The following is a 12,359-nucleotide window of genomic DNA, read 5'->3' as shown; positions in this document are numbered from 1 at the left end:
ATTTATAAAAGAAATACTAAAAGATGGCTCAGTTTAGTTGAGTTGACTTGACACATGGTATCCAAATAAAAAAAATGTATCAATTACGGAATCAGGAGCAATGCATTTGTTCACACAACACATGGAAAAATCATTACTTGATGTTTTTGATTCTATGAACTGACAGAAGTTCATATTAAAAAGTTCTTTTAACTGACATTACCTGTGTTAGGGGAAAGACAAAGCATAGCACGTTACAGTGAAATTTGTGTCGATTAATTTACTTTTAAAATATGAAACTTTATGTAGAATGGAAAAAGTCCTATCAGCTGGTAGAACCCAGACAATATTTATAGATTTCTGTAAGTTTAAATTTTTTTGCAGGCTCAGGCAGCTGGTTGGGGAGAAACAAATAATCAGTGGAATTCAGCAGCTGGCCAAAAACCAAAGACGCCTTCATGGTCTGAGGACCCCAGTGTTAAGGTAAGGCTGGGAAACCCTGTTGTTGGTGTGGGTACAGTCTCCTCCTCCCACTTGGGTCAAGATGGGGACAGGTATTGGAATCGCCCACCTGAACAGGGTCCCAACCCAAAAGGTACCTTCAACTGGGGTGAGGCAGACATGGTTTGGAATACGTCTGATTATAATAAGGTAAGATCACATCCAGTATTTGCATGAGTCACAAGCCTTTCGAGATCCTCATAGTCAAATTCCCCATTTTAATCCATTATGAGGATCTCAGACCAATGTTGATTCCCCTGGGGAGGAGGATGCATGATTATTAATCTACATGTTTGTTGTTGTTTTTTACATAATTGTTGACAAACAAGCTGCAGTCTCCACATTGTTTTTTCTTTTTCTTCATAACTTAAAAAATGGGTTGTGCACTGTGCGATAGATAACATATTTTTGAGTTTAGTTCGGGATAATGCTGAGATAGTGGTGCATATTTATTTTCTTTATAGATTGCAGTGTAATTATTTAATAAAGTTACAGGGTACTTTTTTTTTACTAACACCTAATTTCTGTTTTAGTTCACAAAATAATGTTCAGTTCATAACAAAACTCAGCACAAAATAAATATTATTCAGGCACTTTTGTTTCATTATGGTATTTTGGTGTCATATAGTGAAATAATTTTTTGTTAAGACAGTAATTTTTATAAGTGAAGTGGTCTGCAGTTAAGAGATATAAAATATATTTTTATTGTAGTCAAATTGGGTAATATTTAAAATTTTACTTCTCAAAGATAGGAAGGCGGGGAAAAATGATTTTTGGTAAAATCCTCTTTTTTTCTGTTAGCCAAAGGGGGAATCGCTATTTGTCTCTTAAAGTACCATACAGAAATAATCAGATCTTATAATTGCAAGTAAATATATGTCTATTGTATGGCTCCCTGGTCAAACTAAGTTATAACAGTTTAGAGATTGAAAACATGATTCCTTGGTACTTCTTTTAAAGTTTTATAACTGATACAGAAAACATTAATCCTTGAAACTCAAAGGTATAAAGTGATTTTAAGTAGTGAAATATTTTTGATGCTTTCATTGCTATTGGGGTTTTCTTTTTTGTTATTGAAAACATCATATATTTGGTTAAATGTCGAGCTTTTGAACTGTTTTAAACCTTGTCACAAATGCTGACATTATCACATATTGCTCAATCTCTCCAGACTAAGGTGCCTGCAACTTAATGACAATTTGAACTGTTGGCCTAATGGTTTTAGGATTTTCTCAGGTCCATCTTTACTTTTGTATGTTATTTCTTAAACAATAACTTCAGGTTAAGTTGATCTAAAAACTGCATTCTCCAAATTTTGTGGGTATTGGGAATATAAGGTGGATTTCAAGTTTGGAATTTTACTATTAATATGGTAGACAGCATAAGCACGGATAAAGGATAATTTCACAAGGGGGGGATTTTCAGCTTGGGAAGGGCCTGAGAGGTTGATGCTGATTCTGGCAGGGTCCTGATGGATTGGTGTCTTGTTGCAGGATGACATGTTCTGGAATGAGGACAAGAGTACAAACTGGGAAGATACAGACATGGGAACGTGGATGGATGATACCCAAGAAAATAATTCTACTTGGAGCAGCGCCTCTGGTTGGATTAGGGGAAAGAAAACTTTGATCAAGGTAAACAAAGGTTAAGGAAGAGATACTGTAGCTTGTTTGTCAAAAGATTGATTGTTGTGATGTGATGTGATGTGATAAGGAATGACATGTGTTGTTTATTTACAGGGTGGTGCTAGCCGATTTCCTGGTGGAAATCAGCCTCAGATGAGGAGTCGTATGATTCAGCAGCTAATGGAGCTTGGTTTTCAGGTAATACACTTGTGGACAACATCTAACTTTCTAAATAAGATCATTAGTTGATTTTAAAGTTTGTAATTCATGACTTGGATACTCACAATGGAGTCTACTTCAACAATTAATTAAAGTAATGGTATTTTCCAACAGAAAGTTTATGGGAAACGTCTAATAGTAAGTCGATGAGAATTGTAGCAACTTTAATTGTCATTTACATTGAGATTATGTGGCCCTGTCACTGCATTCATGGTTCAAAGTTTGTAACTACGTCAGTTTAAGGGTAACCGCTAATATGACAAGTCAATGATATTTGGTATGCAGTTGAATTACTCATTCCCAGGGTTATAAATCAGCCCTTCATCTTCAGTCATGGTTAATTGACTTTGAATGTTATGCTTATTTAACATACTGAAATATTGCCATTTAATTTCAACATTCCCATTTTACTATCAAAATTACTGTTTTTTTCTGTGTGTCAATAGTTTGAATTAAGTAACTCGGTAACATTGATAAGCTTAATTGTGGGATCCTATGTCTAGCGTCTAAGGTTGTAAATAAATAAGTGTTTTATATTAATGATATCTCACTTTATTTCATATGCAAGTGCTTCTATTTAATTTGATTAAACTAAAATATACTTTTGTTCAATCAAAGTAAAAAGAAGCACTCACTTATCAAGTAATGTGAGATAAAGTATAAAAGTATAAAATTTCAAATATTAAAAAAACTCATAATATTTAAGTGAAGTCCAGTTCCTCATTGAATAATTTTATATAATGTGACAAAACATTCTAAAATAAACACTATGTAACATGGTATGCAAATTTGACATTCTTCCAAAAAATATCTGGAAAGAAAACAGCATACTTGAAACATTTAAAGTTGATTGATTTTTGCCTTAAGATCAACTGGCCTATGGCCAAACATTATACAAATACATTAATAATATTAAATTAATAAGCAGTCCAATGTTAAAATATAAATTATTTTGTTTTGAAAGTTTTATAGCTGACGTATTTATGACTTATGATTTTAATTTGTAAACACTACAATTATAGTTCATACTGTATGTGTATTTATGCAAGTGGAGATTTAAATGTATCAGAACTTATACGTTTAATTGAATCTGTGTTTCAGTCTTATGTAAATAAAAAGTTGGCACACTCTTAATGTTGTTTCCCATTGATTTTATCTTAAGCACAGAAAAAACACTCATTTGGATTGAATACCCCCCAAAAAAACTAGCATTTTTATATTACGTCTATTGACATGTCCAGTGAAATTTAAAACAAATATTTATTTGCAAAAGGCTGATATGCACATGTACTCCATTTACAATAAACATCATCATCATCTAAATGTCTATTCCTGTCGGGATTTAATTAATAAATTATATTCATCAATAGATATGCATAAGTCTGAAAAAGTTTTGACTTCATCTGAAAAGAGATCAAATGTTCAGTTTTAAATTATTTCCTTGTGTTTAAAAGAAAGTCATATGTTTAGCATTATCCTGTCTCACCAGGGGGGGGGGGGGGTTGGCCTGATTGGCCAAGTGGTTTAAGTAGTTGCTGTAATCACTAGCCAGTCAACACTGAGGTTGTTAGTTTCAAACCATGCTTGTGGGAGTGCACTTGAACCCAATCTTAATTGACTAGCATTGTCAGTTTTTCCTATCAAAAGTCAGCGGTTTTTACTGGGCACTCTGGCTTCCTCCACCAATAAAAATTGGACGCCAGTAAATAGTCTAAGGTGCTTAAAAGTAGTGTTGAAACACAAAAAATCCATCAAAACCTGTCTCACCACTCATATTCATAATACTACTTACCTAGGGGCACCTAAATGTGTACATAAACACTTTGTATGCAATTAATTTTGAGTTAAAAATTTGCTGTTTGTTTTATAGATTCACAAAGTCTTGCCGTTTAATATGAATAATGCTTTTCTTGGATAACTGATATGTTTAAAAAGAACCACCCTGAAATTAATACCGTATTGATAGACCAATGAAAGTAATTATGACCTATTCATTCTGTTGTACAAATAAGGATATTCAAACTTTTGTATATTTATTTGATATCTTCTTTAAACATGATCATACAGCTAGTTAGTTCAAAGGGGAGTGGGCTATAAAAGCATATGTAGGTTTCTCTTGAATTTTTTTCTTACTTGTCCAACTTAAAATATTTTATGTTTTGTTTTTTTTTAACAGAAAGATGAGGCCGGGCAAGCATTAATAAGCAACAATATGAATTATCAAAGTGCTCTCGGTAAGTATATGCTGGGTTTAAGATTTTTTTACATAAAAGTTAAAAACAGGTTAGTCACACCCGTACACACGTATACATACATCTATAAGGGTTCAAATTAGTTTGGGTCAGAGGACTAGGACCTCTTGGACCTGTTAATTCTAGGAAGGGACTTTTCATTTTTGAATTACAAAAGTCAAGAACTTACAATTATTTACACTGATGCTTTATACAGTTCCAGGGAATTTCTTGTGGAGATCTTCTCTGAAAATTTTGAATGATCCTGACCCTTTTATTATTTAGAACAAATTTGAACCCCTGGATTTATAAGCGACTAGTGATTGCTCTTTCATGTATTTTTTCCTTTGGATAGCAAGACCAACAGTGGAGTATAAAGTCGAGTGCTAGTGAACTTCTATTTGAGGTTCAGTTCTATTGTAGTGAATAGCACCTCTGTCTTTTCATGCTGTTTGTAGGGTATTAAGATGATGTAAAAAAAAAGTTTTAAGTTCTTCCCTGGAAAAATTACTTCAATTCAAATTAGTATGTACAGACGATATTGAGACTGAAAATTACATGTAACATTGTTTGGTTAATCTATAAGACCGAAATATATCTATACTATTAAACAAAGAGACCTCATTTTGTGTGTTGCTTCTGTTCCTCCCACAATAAATTGATCATCATGCCTCTGTGTCCTATTGGTACCATGCATAGTCACATTTGTCATCCATTCTTATGACTATTCAGTTTGAGTTATTTTGGGAGAAAAACGAAAATAGAGGCGTCCGTATATTCATTCAGTCATCAGACCGACTTTTATGTCAGACATGACTACCGGTTTTAACATTGAGAACCAATCGTATGATAGATAACAAAAATGAAAAATAAATAAGCCGATCAGAGTGTTGTCCATATTGTGGTTTTTGTCGAGCCTGCAACTTTTGTTGCAGAAAGCTCGACATAGGGATAGTGATCCGGCAGCGGCTACGGCGGCGGTGTTAGCTAACTTCTTAAAAGCTTTATGTTTTAGAAGGTGGAAGACCTGGATGCTTCATACTTTGTATATAGATGCCTCATGTTACGAAGTTTCTGTCAGTCACATGTCCAATGTCCTTGACCTCATTTTCATGGTTCAGTGACCACTTGAAAAAAAAGTTCAAATTTTTTGTAATGTTGAATTCTCTCTTATTATAAGTAATAGGATAACTATATTTGATATATGGGTCATTCTCAGTTAATCAGCAATTCAGTACCATTGGACTTTGATGATAATTTGTGAAGAAAATAAAGGAGATATTGGCAAATCTGATGTGTTATTCTTTTCTACTAATGTTGAATAGATAGTAAAGATAATTTAAGGATAATAAGTGGAGAAGAAAGAAATTTACAAGAGTTTTAAAATAAAAAAAGGGTGTTTTGATGGCGTCCATTTTGGGACATTTTTCCATGGTCATATTTAATCATATTTTTATGTCATTTTTGTATGCACAACCAGGGCAAGTTAAGGAATAATAAAAACTATATACTCAGATTTACTTGTTCATGTATAAAATATAATAAACAGGGCATTATTAATATATATATTTTAGTAATAAAAATTAGTGTATGGATGTTACTGCATCGGTCAAACCTTACCTAATTTTGCGATAAATATTTACACAGAACAGAATGTGGACAACACTATTCGCAAAGTAAACAGGGGTTTTGTCTTTAGATGTATTTTGTAAAATGATATGACATGCAGGGCTTCATAATAAAAAGAAATCGTCAATCTTTTACAGACGTGGTAATAGCGGTCAATAATTAACATCCAAAACGAATCCTCGTTTACTTCCAATATTACAATCGTCCGATATCCAACCCCCCTAAATGAAAGTTTGGACTCGTCCAAAAAGACGTCATCGATCTTTGTGTACACAAAGCAGCCGTGGGACTTTCGAAAATGAAGTTAAGTGTCATCGGTCAGGCGGAAGCAAGTTGTAACATCCAAAACTTAATTTAAATTCATTGATATTGTAATAAATACGCAACTAAATGGTAAGTTTTCATTGCATGATCAGTTATTTACGTGGTTCAATATATAGGTAAATATAATATGACGGAAATTGCCAATTTGACGATAAACAACACAGATGCATATGGACGGTGACATTTTGACCTGTCAACCTTTTTGTGGATGTTATATTTTGACGTGATAAGCACGTGGTTGCGTAATGTCCGTACGATTTTAGTTAAAAATAAGTTATATATTAAAATTGTGTATCTGCACTATTTAAATATCGTAGCACTGGATGATGAAAAATAAAACAATATCCAAAGTTATTATCTGTTTTATTATACAATGTTCAAATCAATGATCAATGTTTTGGACATTACTGTTTTACTCGAACAAGTAACATCCAAAACAGGGAGTACAAACTAACCCCATTAAATTATAATTGAGGGAATATAAACAAGGTACTATTATTTTACAATAATCTAAAATTAGTTTAACATGTTTATGGTTTAACCATTGCTCTGGAATATACTTCTAATTCTGTGACATGTTTTGGACATTACTGTTTGATGCACAAACACTTGTTTTGGATGTTATTGTGACCTAAATTTTACTCGAACAAGTAACATCCAAAACAGAAAGAACAGACTAACCCCATTAAATTTTAATTGAGGGAATATAAACATGGTACTATTATATTATATAAACTAAAATTAGTTTAACATGTGTATGGTTTAACCGTTGCTCTGGAATATACTTATAATTCTGTGACATGTTTTGGACATTACTGTTTGATGCACAAACTCAGGATATTTTTTATGTTTTGGATGTTATACAAATTCCATTTTGTCAATTGTCAAAATGTAACATCCATAATAATTCCGTAAAAAAATATATGCAATAATGAGTATTTATTTGAAAAGTCCAATGTATCTGTTTAATGAATAACCACAACAAAATCTTATGAATTCTCCTTTAAAAATAATTGACACACAAACTGTTGAACTAAACTTTTAATGTATTAATTTTGAGTCACATCCACAACAACAAATTATACATAATTACTCCCTTTCTATTGTAATATCAGTTGATAAATGATTTTAATTTTAAAGATATTAACTTCTTTATCTAAAATATATGAATTATTCTATTGAAATTGTACATTTAATGCATATATGATACTGTCAATGAAAAATATATAACATCCAAAACACAGAGGGTACTGTTAAAAAAATTCAATTAAAATATATTTCCACATACTGAACTATCTTTTTATTATTAGAACCATAAAGATCAATGTTTTAGTCTCAATTTGATACCAAAAAATGGACCAAAAGCCAACATTTATATTTTTCACCAAGGTATATAAAAAAATGCTGAATAACTGAGAATGACCCATGTGCGTACCTTGCAAGGTTCTCATGTCTGTCAGATAGTTTTCACTTGACCTCGACCTCATTTCATGGATCAGTGAACAAGGTTAAGTTTTGGTGGTCAAGTCCATATCTCAGATACTATAAGCAATAGGGCTAGTATATTCAGTGTATGGAAGGACTGTAAGGTGTACATGTCCAACTGGCAGGTGTCATCTGACCTTGACCTCATTTTCATGGTTCGGTGGTTATAGTTAAATTTTTGTGTTTTGGTCTGTTTTTCTCATACTGTATGCAATAGGTCTACTATATTTGTTGTATGGAACGATTGTAAGGTGTACATGTCTAGCGGACAGATGTCATGTGACCTTGACCTCATTTTCATGGTTCAGTGGTCAAAGTTAAATTTTTGTGTTTTGGTCTGTTTTTCTCATACTATATGCAATAGGTCTACTATATTTGTTGTATGGAACGATTGTAAGGTGTACATGTCTAACAGGCAGATCTCATGTGACCTTGACCTCTTTTTCATGGTTCAGTGGTCAAAGTTAAGTTTTTGAGTTTTGGTCTTTTTATCTAATACTATATGCCTAGGTCAACTATATTTGGTGTATGGAAATATTTTATGATCTTTATGTCAGTCGCACAGGTTTTATTTGACCTTGACCTCAATTTCACAGTTCATTGCACAGTGTTAAGTTTTTGTGTTTTGGTCTATTTATCTTAAACTATAAGTAATAGGTCAACTATATATGTTGTATAGAAGCATTGTTAGCTGTACATGTCTGCCTGGCATGGTTCATCTGACCTTGACCTCATTTTCAAGGTTCATTGGTCTATGTTTAGTTATCTTGGTTAATGTTAAGTTTATGTGACAGTTGTTATAAAGCTTAGCTTTATACTTAGGACTATCAACATAATATCAATGATTTGTATAGAAGGCGAGACATTTCAGCGTGTGCACTCTTGTTAGATCGTAAGAACCACTACTATTATACCTCGGTTTTAACTTGCACATAATTTTCATAAGTTCTCGGAAGGGGACAGGACAATTATTTTTGTGTTTATCTGCATGTACTGTATACTATGATTAAAATACTAAGTACTATAATATATACAGACACTCTTTATAATATAGCAGTGATTGCCATGGAGAAGAAACTTAGAATTAATAGTTCAAATATGTATATGTATGTACATAGCAGAGACATAGAATGTATTATATGTCTATTCATAGTATACAGAAACGCGGAAATAATGGAATATAACAGAAAACAAAATGATAACGGACTTTGAAAAAAAAAGGGGGCTTAAAAATATTGTGTTGTTTATATTGATTTTATGACTTGGAGGGAATAATAGTAAAATGTTTACTGAACAGCATTATTAAACAAATAACTACTTTTGAAATGTATCAAAATGATTTGCAGTAAGCTTAAGAAAAAAATTGTATGAAATATTACTTTAAAATTTTTTTTAACTGTTATAATCCACAGTAAAGTAATGTTGATTTAAAAGATAAAATAGTTTGTAATAGGCATGTTGTATATTCACACAAGTTTCTTGTTCTTGCTTCAGATTTTGATTGTTAGGTCTCTACAATTCAATCTGAAATCCTCAGTTTCAATAAGTATGTCTGTGTTAAAGCTCATTGACATTTAAATGATTTACTGTAATCAAATGTTGCATTTTCAATTAAAAAAAATAATCGATTGTGTGCTAATGAGGGGATAAAGTGATAAACACATTATTTCAAATAGATATAAGATTTTTACATAGAACTCTTATGTACTTTCAGCTGAACTATACAAGCAAAAAGGTGCTACTTATAGAGATGATGTATTATTGGAAAGTGCCAAGTCCAAAGTGATAAGTGATAATGACATATCAGATACTCAGCAGGAAAACAATCCATTTGTGCCTAATCCAAATACTCCTTTTCCTCCACCAAATGCTCAAGCGTTCAAGGGACCTAGTCAGCCAGTCTCTAGTCAAACTAGTATTATGCCTCCGCAACAAAACAAAAAGCCTGCCGCTGGTCGAGCTCAGGCTGTCGCACAACAAATGGCCCAACAACAGATTCTCCAGCAGTTACACCTTGCCGTTAAGGCAGGATTAATCAGTCCACAACTTCTCAACCAGCAATTGCCTCCGTATATGTTGGTTCTACTCCAGCAGTTACTACAGCATCAGCAGTGTCTACAACAGCTTATCACTACCCAACAAGTCCTTCAAAAGAACAGTGTCTCTATGAACCCAATGGTTCAACGTCAACAACTTGAACAGGTCAATATGAAAATTAATACGATCAAACAACAAATTCTTATAACCCAACGTCAAATCCATGATGCTCAACGTCTTCTTATTAAACCTCAACCAACAACAACTTCACAATCATCAACGGAGGATGCCATCTCCACTATCGAGTCCAGTCTCTCAAATCTCAACATGCCCAACAGTCAACCTCAACAATCTAAACTTAGTCAGTGGAAGAAACCCACAGAAAAAGAGTCCAGTCCAGATTCTGGTGCTAATGCAGAATATAGTGCTTTAAACAAGGCCCCAGGCTCGTCTAAAACTAGCCAGGCCTCATCACAGTCCAGTCTTCAGTATGGTGGTCTTGGTCTAACCCAACTTGGAGGAGATTCCACCTGGTCCAATGTGCCAGCAACTACATCTGGGTCCCAGAGTTGGCCTACAATCAGTGTCTCATCAACGGGCCCCACATCTACAATTGACGAGAATGGGAAAGATATTAAAGAATCTCACTTACCATCTACATCATCTTCTCTCACTATTAATGATGCAATACCAGAATTTGTACCTGGTAAACCTTGGCCAGGAATTACTCAAAAGAGTGTCGAAGATGATCCACATATCACGCCAGGAAGCTTTTCTCGTTCTCTCAGTTTAAGTGTCAATACCATCAGAGATGATTCCTTAGGATCATTAATCACTAAAACCAGTCCAAGTGAGTCCCTCCCGCCTATGAATCCTAAGAATATGTCCCAGAAGTCGTGGAGTGGCGGCGATTCCATGGCTCCAACGTCTTTCTCCAACGAAGTATGGGGTGTGCCATTACCAAAGAACAGTGCCATGCAGCAGCGTCCACCACCAGGTTTGAAGCCAAACAACTGGTCTGGTGTAAATCGTCAACATTCCTGGGCAGGAACCAGAACTGACCCATCTTCTTTCAATTCAGGTAAACTAAAAATCTGTTTTATTTGTCTTCAAGTCAGCTGAAAAAAGAATTTTTTCATTTTAAATTTATTTGATTAAACAATCAAGTATTGTCACAAACTTGACTCGCAAATGATATGATGATTTACCCTTCAATTAATACCAATCAATGTATAAATATATCAGTAAGGTCTGGATGAAATTTGCCAACCTTGTACTATTGCATAGCTAAAAATATGGACTGATCAGTTGTACACTATAAAAAAGAAGATCTGGTATGATTGCCAATGAGACAACTCTCGCCAAGAAACCAAATGACACAAAAAATAACACACCTTTTAAGTCTGTTTATACAACAAAAAAAAACACTTTAAGAATACCAGCTTAGTCTTATGCTGTTTGGTCTTGTGATACAATACCAAATGGATTTTTAATTTAATTATTTAGTATTATACTGTGACTGTGTTGGTTCATTTCTTACATGAGATGGTGTGTGAATGAATGATTTGTATTACTCATTTGTAACTTCTCTTGCCTTGAAACTTTTGCAACATATTTAGTGACACAGATTTTTAGCTTAGAGAGTTGAATTCATAATAAGTAACACTTTAAGAAAATGAATAGATAAATCTTATAATCTCATTGACCTGTTTGTTTTGCATTGTTGACAATGTAGAGTGTGACTTGTATCAAAGCTTCATGTTGAAAGAGATATTTTTTCAAAAGATTTAAATCTGACATATTATGACTTGACAATTACGATAAACCACTATTTGCAGGTATTAATTTTGAATTAACAGGTTGATTACATTTTGTATATGGTTTTTTACATTTTTGTCATTTTTTACAGGGAACATGTCTAACTGGGATGCAAGGATGTCAAACAATATTACTCCTTGTTTGATCCTGAAAAATCTCACTCCTCAAGTAAGTTGACTTTTATATAACAAGGGCTGTTCCAGAAAATACTGTCCCCCCAGGGAATGCACTTTTTTACCCCCCAAATAAAAATAAATGAGATCGTTGAACTTTCCCTTTGCATTTTGGTATTTCAAATAAACCACCCACATAAAATTTATAATATTGCCTTTCCTGGGGGATATATTATTTTCTGGAACGGCCCTAAGAAGTAGCTTTAATCTGGAATAAATAATTGTAAGGTTTTAATTTTAAATAATGTGTGAAATATCTAGATGCATTAATCATCTGAACCATGTAAAGGTTATTTAAAGTTGGTTAGGCCTTCAACAATGAGCAAAACCCATACCGC

At 33.3% G+C, this 12,359-nt stretch overlaps 1 protein-coding gene across 11 annotated transcripts in view; it reads left to right on the top strand.

The window, feature by feature from the left end:
• The window catches only part of LOC139489653 (trinucleotide repeat-containing gene 6C protein-like), a 53,696-nt gene that overhangs the window by 37,408 nt on the left and 3,929 nt on the right, over positions 1–12,359 (top strand). For 2 of the 11 annotated variants that reach the window (XM_071276293.1, XM_071276292.1), the window contains 6 exons: positions 364–462; positions 1,974–2,114; positions 2,220–2,303; positions 4,501–4,558; positions 9,708–11,111; positions 11,940–12,016. In XM_071276293.1, coding sequence (XP_071132394.1) covers positions 364–462; positions 1,974–2,114; positions 2,220–2,303; positions 4,501–4,558; positions 9,708–11,111; positions 11,940–12,016 — 1,863 coding nt within the window. Of the gene's footprint in view, positions 1–363; positions 631–1,973; positions 2,115–2,219; positions 2,304–4,500; positions 4,559–9,707; positions 11,136–11,868; positions 12,017–12,359 lie in introns of all 11 variants that reach the window. The other 9 variants (XM_071276289.1, XM_071276288.1, XR_011656211.1 and 6 more) reach the window with 5 other exon arrangements.

The sequence above is a fragment of the Mytilus edulis genome, chromosome 9 (assembly GCF_963676685.1).
Source record: "Mytilus edulis chromosome 9, xbMytEdul2.2, whole genome shotgun sequence".
Classification (NCBI taxonomy): Eukaryota; Metazoa; Mollusca; class Bivalvia; order Mytilida; family Mytilidae; genus Mytilus; species Mytilus edulis.
This window is presented reverse-complemented; position numbering and strand designations above follow the sequence as displayed.